This window comes from Salmo salar, chromosome 02, assembly GCF_965601325.2.
Source record: "Salmo salar chromosome 02, fSalSal1, whole genome shotgun sequence".
Lineage (NCBI taxonomy): Eukaryota > Metazoa > Chordata > Actinopteri > Salmoniformes > Salmonidae > Salmo > Salmo salar.
Window position 1 is genome coordinate 87,169,042 of NC_138292.1, and position 10,513 is coordinate 87,179,554.

Genomic DNA, 10,513 nt, shown 5'->3' on the forward strand with positions numbered 1-10,513 from the left:
GCAGCAGTAATAGAGTCCGGGCCAAGAGGAGAGAGTGAACCTCAGATTTCCCTACATCACAGTACAGAGAACAAAGGGAGTTGAAGTGATTCAAAACCCAACCCAGAATTAGCATTTATTCTGCTGAGAAGGTAAGACATAACTTAGCTAGATAATATATCTGACTAGGTATAAAGTGAAATGTTCCTTTAGTTGTAAATATGTATGCAAGTGCTATATTTTGGATTACTTGTTTTGATTGTGTTACAGCCATGCATAGTTCATATTAGCTAGCTATTAGCTTGTTAACTAACTGCAACATTGGACTGTTTTATTTGAATATACATTGTCGATTCACTAGTTAGTCGTAACTATCTAATTGATGTGTATAAAATGACTTGACCTTGTGTTATATTTATGTTTGTGCTCTGAAAACCACGCTGATATTGGCTAACTCTTTCAGTTCGAGTGTACTGCCACAGAATAGCCGTAAAGCTCAGTTCAGATGTATTTTTCCCCCCAACCATTGTCCATTGTATAAGACTGGTTGTGTTGTGGTTACTGTATATTATTTAAATGGGGAGAAAAAAGTTATTTTCCCTTATACATTTTACTCAACTGCTTTACCCACTCCAGTCAGCAGATGGCGATGTGTCTTTCAGGCCATGCTGCTAGTGTGACGTATAATCTAGTCGACGGGACGCTTCTTGAAAAACTGAAGCCACCTCGGTAGCTTGCTAGCCAACGAAGTCGGCACATTCAAGCTCTTTAGACAATTTCGTTGTTTATATGCCGCTATGTTTTAAACACACTTCTATGCGTAAAAATAAAACACTCAGTTACCCCATTTAATTTCATATTGACGTTAGTCAGCTAGCTGGCTGGTTAAGTTAGCAATAGTCTAGTCGCTAATGCTAGCTAGCTAACATCTCCGACCATGAGCTCTCTAAACTACTCTCCTCCTGCTAAAAAAGAGGAGGTCTGCTGGACGGAGAAAGAAACTCTCTTGAAAGAGGAGGAAGAGGAGGCTGTTACCGTCAAAAAAGACGTAGAGAGTGAGGCTGATACAGTGAAAGAGGAAGAAGCTTACAGAGTGAAAGAAGAGGAGGAGGATGTTACTGTGAAAGAGGAGGATGGAGTTTTTGGGGTGGAAGAGGGGGAGATGACTGTCACAGTGAAAGAAGAAGAAGACTGTTTTGGCGTGACGGAGATGACTGTCGCAGTGAAAGAAGAGGAAGACTGTTTTGGCGTGACAGAGATGACTGTCGCAGTGAAAGAAGAGGAAGACGTTTTTGGCGTGAAAGAGATGACGGTCACATTGGAAGAAGAGGAAGAGCAGGCTGGAGATCTGATGAACACCGGTACATACAGTAAGTACTATGTTAAACAGCGGTGTTGTGTTTTTTTTTTTGTAGCGCTCCTGTCAATATTGAGTAAGGACGCTCACCCATAGAATTATAAAGCTGAACCAACCAACCAAAACTATTAATCAATTTTAGCAGCACCCAATTACATCAGACCTTACCTTCCATTCCGTCCAGCCCTGGACTACACTAGCTAGTCATTCCACATTACATAAAGCTTCCACTCAACATTCCATAGCAGTCAAAGATGTAGCTACACATTTTTTTAAATAATGTACATTTGGTTTAAATAATGCAAAAACAAAGTGTTGGAGAAGAAAGTAAAAGTGCAATATGTGCCATGTAAAAAAGCTAACGTTTAAGTTCCTTGCTCAGAACATGAGAACATATGAAAGCTGGTGGTTCCTTTTAACATGAGTCTTCAATATTCCCAGGTAAGATGTTTTAGGTTGTAGTTATATTATTATAGGAATTATAGGACTATTTCTCTCTATACGATTTGTATTTCATATACCTTTGACTATTGGATGTTCTTATAGGCACTTTAGTATTGCCAGTGTAACAGTATAGCTTCCGTCCCTCTCCTCGCTCCTACCTGGGCTCGAACCAGGAACACATCGACAACAGCCACCCTCGAAGCAGCGTTACCCATGTAGAGCAAGGGGAACAACTACTCCAAGTCTCAGAGCGAGTGACGTTTGAAACGCTATTAGCGCACACCCGGCCAACTAGTTAGCCATTTCACATCGGTTACACCAGCCTCATCTTGGGAGTTGATAGGCTTGAAGTCATAAACAGCGCAATGCATTGCGAAGGGCTGCTGGCAAAACGCACGAAAATGCTATTTTGAATGAATGCTTACGAGCCTGCTGCTGCCTACCATCGCTCAGTCAGACTGCTCTATCAAATCATAGACTTAATTATAACATAATAACACACAGAAATACGAGCCTTAGGTCATTAATATGGTCGAATCCGGAAACTATCATCTCGAAAACAAAACGTTTATTCTTTCAGTGAAATACGGAACCGTTCTGTATTTTATCTAACGGGTGGCATCCATAAGTCTAAATATTCCTGTTACATTGCACCTTCAATGTTATTTCATAATTACGTAAAATTCTGGCAAATTAGTTCGCAACGAGCCAGGCGGCCCAAACTGTTGCATATACCCTGACTGCTTTCAATGAACGAAAAATGACACAATTTCACCTGGTTAATATTGCCTGCTAACCTGGATTTCTTTTAGCTAAATATGCAGGTTTAAAAATATATACTTCTGTGTATTGATTTTAAGAAAGGCATTGATGTTTATGGTTAGGTACAGTTGTGCAACGATTGTGCTTTTTTCGCAAATGCGCTTTTGTTAAATCATCCCCCGTTTGGCGAAGTTGGCTGTCTTTGTTAGGAAGAAATAGTCTTCACACAGTTCGCAACGAGCCAGGCGGCCCAAACTGCTGCATATACCCTGACTCTGTTTGCAAGAGGTGACACATTTTCCCTAGTTAAAATAAATTCATGTTAGCAGGCAATATTAACTAAATATGCAGGTTTAAAAATATATACTTGTGTATTGATTTTAAGAAAGGCATTGATGTTTATGGTTGGAGCAACGTGTACCTAAGTGATTATATGCAACGCAGGACAGGCTAGATAAACTAGTAATATCATCAACCATGTGTAGTTAACTAGTGATTATGATTGATTGATTGATTGTTTTTTATAAGTTTAATGCTAGCTAGCAACTTACCTTGGCTTCTTACTGCATTCGTGTAACAGGCAAGCTCCTTGTGGAGTGCAATGTAAAGCAGGTGGTTAGAGCGTTGGACTAGTTAACCATAAGGTTGCAAGATTGAATCCCTGAGCAGACAAGGTAAATATCTGTCGTTCTGCCCCTGAACAAGGCAGTTAACCCACCGTTCCTAGGCCATCATTGAAAATAAGAATGTGTTCTTAATTGACTTGCCTAGTTAAATAAAGGTTAAAAAAAACAATTGGCCCTAATTAATCGGCCATTCCAATTAATCGGTCGACCTCTAGTTTCAGTGGATCATTATCAACTGGGCAGACAACGGTTGTAAATGATTTAGCATAGGCTCTATGGGGCCTCCTTAGTGGGACAGGGGTCTAAGGCATCACTAGAGACCCGGGTTCGATCCCAAGCTGTGTCACCGGGAGACCCATGACGACGGCGCACAATTGGCCCAGCGTCGTCCGGGTTAGGGGAGAGTTTGGCCAGCCAGGATTTCCTTTTCCCATCGTGCTCTAGCGACTCCTTGTGATGGGCCCGGGCGCCTGCAGGCTGACTTTGGTCGCCAGTTGGACAATGTTTCCTTCGACACATTGGTGCGGCTGTATTCCGGGTTAAGCGAGCATTGTGTCAAGAAGCAGTTGCGGCTTGGCAGGGTCGTGTTTCGGAGGACGCATGGCTCTCGACCTTCGCCTCTCCCGAGTCCGTACGGGAGTTGCAGCGATGGGACAAGACTGTAACTACCAATTGAAAATCACTAAATTGGGGAGAAAAATTTGTAAAAAGTACAACAAGCAAACAAATAAGAAGAATATTATTCCTCATCACGACCCCTCCCCAAATGTATTATAATTATTTTTTAAATCCTGAACCAACACAATTACGCTTGACCCCCCCACCCCTGACTTTGCTGATAGCTACTTTATTGAGGAAAGGTGTACTTCGAATACTTGTGATGTGTGGTAGTCCCACCTAGCTATGAATGCACTAACTGTAAGTGGCTCTGGATAAGAGCGTCTGCTAAATGACTCAAATGTAAATGTCAAATTGGCTGGATGTCCTTTGGGTGGTGGACCATTCTTGATACACAGGGGAAACTGTTGAGCATGAAAAACCCAGCACCGTTGCAGTTCTGGCCTTGGGTTATTGAGGGATCTAGTCTAAATTAAACCTCATAGGAAGACAGTTTTATGATGTGGCGATTTCATTTAGGTCTTTGTTTAGTATTTAACTAAATGCTCTGTCTTTGGCAGGAGAGGGACCAGACTCTTACTCAGACAGTGGGAAGAGTCCTTCAGGGGAACCAGACCCAGAGACGTCCAAACCAGCAAGACCACACCACTGCTCCCACTGTGGAAAGAGTTTTACTAAGTTACGGAACCTAAAAGAGCATGAGAGGACACACACAGGAGAAAATACTTTTCAATGCTCCCAGTGTGAAAAGAGTTTTAAAGAGTTAGGGAACCTGAAAATACACAAGAGAACACACTCGGAAGAGAAGCCTTACCACTGCTCCCAATGTGGAATGACATTTAGGTGGTTACAAGGCCTGAAAAGACATGAGAGAATACACACAGGAGAAAAGCCCTACCACTGTTCCCAATGTGAAAATAGTTTTAGGTGGTTAGAAGGCCTGAAAAGGCATGAGAGAATACACACAGGAGAAAATCCCTTCCAATGCTCCCACTGTGGAAGGAGTTTTACTCAGTTAGCGAGCCTGAAATCACATCAGAGGATACATACACAGGAGGAGAAGACATTCCACTGCTCTAATTGTGGAAAGACATTTTCCCGGGCAGAGGACCTGAAATCACATGAGAGAATAGAGAGGCTGTGTTCTGACTTATGTTTTTGACTGAGAATTTGTGTTTTTGTTCTTGCCACATGAAATCATATTGTTTACATGAAATCATACTAAAAAATAGGCCTGTTTTTTCATCTCGAGACATGATCATGTCTAAATTCAGATTAATTATTTGTAGCTATGTATTTCATTTTCTTTGAGCTTTGATTAATTTCATACAAGTATAGTATGAGCCATGTTGTTCATAATATTATTTTGATATTGCTAATTGTAAATTATATAAGTAAGTACATAGCCTTGCACATGGCATATCTTGTCCAAAATGGCTCATAGTAGCAGGAGCCAATCTCCTGTTTCTGTTGTGTGAGGCAGCTTGATATACAGTACCAGTCAAAAGTTTGGACACACCTAGTCATTCAAGGGTTTTTCTTTATTTTCTACATTGTAGAATAATAGTGAAGACATCAAAACTATGAAATAACACATGGAATCATGTAGTAACCAAAAACGTGCTAAACAAATCAAAATATGTTATATTTTGGATTCTTCAAAGTAGCAATGTTTGCAAACACAGCAAGGGGTTTAAACATTTACATAAAGAGGGCTTGCATTTGCGTCACAAATTACCTAGCAACCGCACCAGGCGCCATGTTGGAACACCAGTCAGTCTGTTGGAAGTCCTCCAATCATGACTGGCTGCGTTTCGCTATCACCGGAAATCTTCGGGAAGACTGCCCATTATTTCGTTTTTTTCTAAGGGCCCCAGAGAACGTAGGCAGTGGGAGAACCTATTCAAGTAAGTAAATATATTTTGGAAAATGTTAGCTTGCACACAAATTCCTATAGCTAACTGAAATGAGCTGCTAACGTATTGTTCACTAGTGTTAGGTTCTGACAAACGGAGGGAAAAAAACAAACGGACAACTAGTCAAAAAGCTCAAACCAAGTTTATGTACCCACTGGGTCAAACAGCTGTTTACACAGGCACATAGAATTATACTCTTCTTCCAGCTGGACCTTTGACCTCCTTGCATCTCTGGACAGCCAATTACATCTCTGTTGCTAGGCAGGAACTTAAGTGGTGACTGTTCCTTCTCACTTCATCTGACCTCGGCCTACATTCCTCACCCTAATCCACAGCTATACAACCTTATCAGTGACTGAAAAAATGACCGTTGCCCTTCTCTCCATAGGATACATGAGATTTAACATGACTGAAATGACTGCAAAATAGAGGTCGACCGATTTATGATTTTTCAACTACAATACCGATTATTGGAGAACCAAAAAAAGCTGATACCTATTAAATCGGCCAATTTCTTTTATTTTTTATATATATTATGTTTGTAATAATGACAATTACAACAATACTGAATGAACAATGAACACTTTTATTTTAACTTTATATAATACAAATAAAATCAATTTAGTCTCAAATAAATAATGAAACATGTTCAATATGTTTTAAATAATGCAAAAACACAGTGTTGGAGAAGAAAGTAAAAGTGCAATATGTGTCATGTAAAAAAGCTAACGTTTAAGTTCCTTGCTCAGAACATGAGAACATATGAAAGCTGGTGGTTCAATATTCCCAGTTCTTCAATATTCCCAGTTAAGAAGTTTTAGGTTGTAGTTATTATAGGAATTATAGGACTATTTCTCTCTATACCATTTGTATTTCATATACCTTTGACTATTGGATATTCTTACAGGCACTTTAGTATTGCCAGCCTAATCTTGGGAGTTGATAGGCTTGAAGTCATAAACAAAGCTGTGCTTCAAGCATTGCTAAGAGCTGCTGGCAAACGCAGTAAAGTGCTGTTTGAATGAATGCTTACGAGCCTACTGCTATCTACCACTGCTCAGTCAGACTGCTCTATCAAATCATAGACTTAATTATAATAAACACACAGAAATACGAGCATTTGGTCATTAATATGGTAAAATCTGGAAACTATAATTTCGAAAACAAAACGTTTATTCTTTCAGTGAAATACAGAACCATTCCGTATTTTATCAAACGGGTGGAAACCCTAAGTCTAAATATTGTTACATTGCACAACCTTAAATGTTATGTCATAGTTATTTAATATTCTGGCAAATTAATTACGGTCTTTGTTAGGAACAAATGGTCGTCACGCAGTTCGCAACGAGCCAGGCGGCCCAAACGGCTGCATATACCCTGACTCTGCTTGCACTGAATGCAAGAGAAGTGACAATTTCCCTAGTTAATATTGCCTACTAACATGAATTTCTTTTAACTAAATATGCAGGTTTAAAAAATATATACTTCTGTGTATTGATGTTTATGGTTAGGTACATTTGTGCAACGATTGTGCTTTGTTCGCGAATGTGCTTTTGTTAAATCATCACCCGTTTGGCAAAATTGAAGAAGGCTGTGATTCGATTATAAATTAACAGGCACTACATTGATTATATGCAACGCAGGACAAGCTCGTTAACCTAGTAATATCATCAACCATGTGTAGTTAACTAGTGATTATGTGAAGATTGTTTTTTATAAGATAAGTTTAATGCTAGCTAGCAACTTACCTTGGCTCCTTGCAGCCACAAGGTCCTTTTGATGCTGCACTCGCGTAACAGGTGGTCAGCCTGCCACGCTGTCTCCTCGTGGAGTGCAATGTAATCGGCCATAATCTGCTTCCAAGTAGGCCGTTATGAAAACTTGAAATCGGCCCTAATTAATCGGCCGACCTCTACTGCAAAACTTAACAAAGAACTGCAGTTACTTTCAGATTGGGTGGCAAGGAATAAGTTGGTCCTAAATATTTCAAAAACTAAAAGCTTATTTGGGATAAATCATTCCCTAAATCTCAACTAAATCTTGTAATGCATAATGTGGAAATTGAGCAAGTTGAGGTGACTAAACAGCTTGGAGTAACTCTGGATTTTAAACTGTCATGGTCAAAACATATTGATACAACAGTGATGCTCTGCCTTCTTAACAACACTATCAACAAGGCAGGTCCTACAGGCTGTAGTTTTGTTGCACCTGGACTACTGTTCAGTCGTGTGGTCAGGTGCCACAAAAAAGGACTTCGGAAAATTGCAATTGGCTCAGAACAGGGCGGCACGGCTGGCCCTTGGATGTACACAGAGAGCTAACTTTAATAATATGCATGTCATTCTCTCCTGGCTCAAAGTGGAGGGGAGAACGACTTCATCACTACTTGTATTTATGAGAGGTATTGACATGTTTAAAGCACCGAGCTGTCTGTTTGAACTACTGGCACACAGCTCGGACATCCATGCATACCCCACAAGACATGCCACGAGGTCTCTTCACAGTTCCCAAGTCCCGAACAGACTATGGGAGGCGCACAGTACTACATAGAGCCATGACTACATGGAACTATATTGCACATCAGGTAAGTCATGCAAGCAGTAAAATTAGATTTAAAAAAACAACAGATAAATACACCTTATGGAACAGCGGGGACTGTGAACAGACACATGCATACACGATAACATACGCAACATACGCACATGGATTTTGTGTTGTAGTGTAGTAGCCTGAGGGCACACACTTAGTGTGTTGTGAAATCTGTAATGAATGTATTGTTTTTAAAATGGTATAACTGCCTTAATTTTGCTGGACCCCCAGATAGTCGTTTCTGCCTTGGCAGAACTAATGGGGATCCTTAATAAATACACGTACACATGGATGTTGCATTGTAAATATGTGGTGGTGGAGTGGTGGCCTGAGGGAACACACTGAATGTGTTGCGTAAGGTGTTATGAAATGTAACGTAATGTCTGTATTTTAAACTGGATGTAACTGTCTTATGTTGCTGGACCCCAGGAGCTGTTGATAAGGTTCCATAATAAATACAAATACAATCTGCTGATGTAAGAATCATTTTATCAAATGAATTTGACATTGGCTGTGTTTGTGTGCATGCTAATTTATCTTAGTTTTAAGGACAATACCAGGGACCCTTCCTTCCCAGACAGACGGCAGCAGGTGCAAACTGCCAGCCGTCATATACAGCATGGTGTTCATGTCGTGGGTGTAGGCATAGGCGTGAACCTATACAGTAAGTAAATACATGTTGGAAATGTTAAACGCTGTATTGTGAGCTAGCTAGCTATCTACAGCAGGCCACAGTGTGTTAGGCTAATGAGCTGCTTGTTAGCTATCTATCTACAGCAGGCCACAGTGTGTAGGCTAATGAGCTCCTTGTTAGCTAGCTATCTACAGCAGGCAACAGTGTGTAGGCTAATGAGCTGCTTGTTAGCTAGCTATCTACAGCAGGCCACAGTGTGTAGGCTAATGAGCTGCTTGTTAGCTAGCTATCTAGTCAACTTTACATACTATAGCTAAGTGAAATATCAACTAGTTAACTTCACAATAGCTTCTTATCTTGATGTAGGCCTATTTATCATTGTAAATTAAAAACTCATGCTCCAAAATAACAGCAATGGAAGCGGGTGAAAAGATGTTCTGCTCCAGCTGTCAGCAAAGGGAGTGTTGGTACTAGTTAGGCAGGGCAGGTTGTGGGAGGACATCATGAAAGGATTCTCCAGTTCTAGTCCCTAGAGAGGAAAACTATGAAGACAGACAGAGAGATAATAGTCGGGGTCTGGCTAATTCTAATAAAATGAAACCGGTTTCTTTGTGATGTCTGTCTTCAGATGTGGAGAGCTGTGAAAGCCTGTCTGCAGATGAAGAGATCCCAAGTGAATGTCCCAAGAGCATGTCTGCAGATGAAGAGATCCCAAGTGAATGTCCCAAGAGACTTGTCTGCAGATGAAGAGGTCCCAGTGAATGTCCCAAGAGCCTGTCTGCAGATGAAGAGGTCCCAGTGAATGTCCCAAGGGCCTGTCTGCAGATGAAGAGGTCCCAGTGAATGTCCCAAGAGCCTGCTGCCACATCCTTGTAAACCATGTGTTTTATGTGTACTTATGTTAACTGTATTGTTGCATACAACATGTGCTAAAAGTCACACACAATGTAGGCTACAAACATATTACAATCCTTCTCCTGGAGGTATGCTGGGTGTGCAGGCTTCTGTTCCAGCCCTGATTCAACTTATAAAACCTAATGAGTTGATTAATAATGTGTATTATTGCTGGGATGGAACAAAAGCCTGCTCACCCAGTAGATCAGGGAGTGGAGTGAGGTTGGCCACCTGTGGTATGTATTTTTTTGTTCACCTGAAATCGTGCTTCAGTAATAATAGCCTACTTACTAAAATGTCTAACATTTACAAACAATTTCGATTATTTGTACATTTGGAAATTATATTTTGATTCATTGAAGTGAAGTGTTTGAACTGGTTTTAATTGTTAACTTAAAAACATTATTCAAGATGAACTAGTCAATGTCCATTCATCACAGATCACAATTCTGCAATAAAAAGGTGTGAAGGGGATCTGTCTAATTTGTCTGTGTTTCTGTGTTGGTTTCTCAAATTAACATTAGCTTTTTGTTCAGTTGTGAGCTTTCCAATCGGTTTTATTTGATTGTCACCGTCTCAGGATATCAGCTATGTGAACCCATTTTGCATTAGCAGGGTTCGCGCCGCTCATCTTCCCACAATAGTCTGCGCATTTTTCCGCTCTGCCCCCATTGAAAATGAACGGGGGCAAAAC

General features: G+C 40.5%; 1 protein-coding gene across 1 annotated transcript; it reads left to right on the plus strand.

Annotated features, from left to right (window-relative positions):
• Positions 1-696: 696 nt before the first annotated feature.
• On the plus strand, positions 697-10,293 carry LOC106593822 (uncharacterized). Its single transcript, XM_045711564.2, has 3 exons — positions 697-1,349; positions 4,347-8,955; positions 9,554-10,293. The coding sequence occupies exons 1-2, from the start codon at positions 917-919 to the stop codon at positions 4,946-4,948; spliced, it is 1,035 nt and encodes a 344-aa protein (XP_045567520.1). The 5' UTR covers positions 697-916; the 3' UTR covers positions 4,949-8,955; positions 9,554-10,293.
• Positions 10,294-10,513: the final 220 nt, after the last annotated feature.

What these genes read in the sequence shown, in the direction of transcription:
- LOC106593822 (XM_045711564.2), top strand. Translation starts at nt 917, where the DNA reads ATGAGCTCTCTAAACTACTCTCCTCCTGCTAAAAAAGAGGAGGTCTGC. An exon ending in GATGAACACCGGTACATACA is followed by an intron (nt 1,350 to 4,346) that starts GTAAGTACTATG and finishes TGTCTTTGGCAG; the next exon opens with GAGAGGGACCAGACTCTTAC.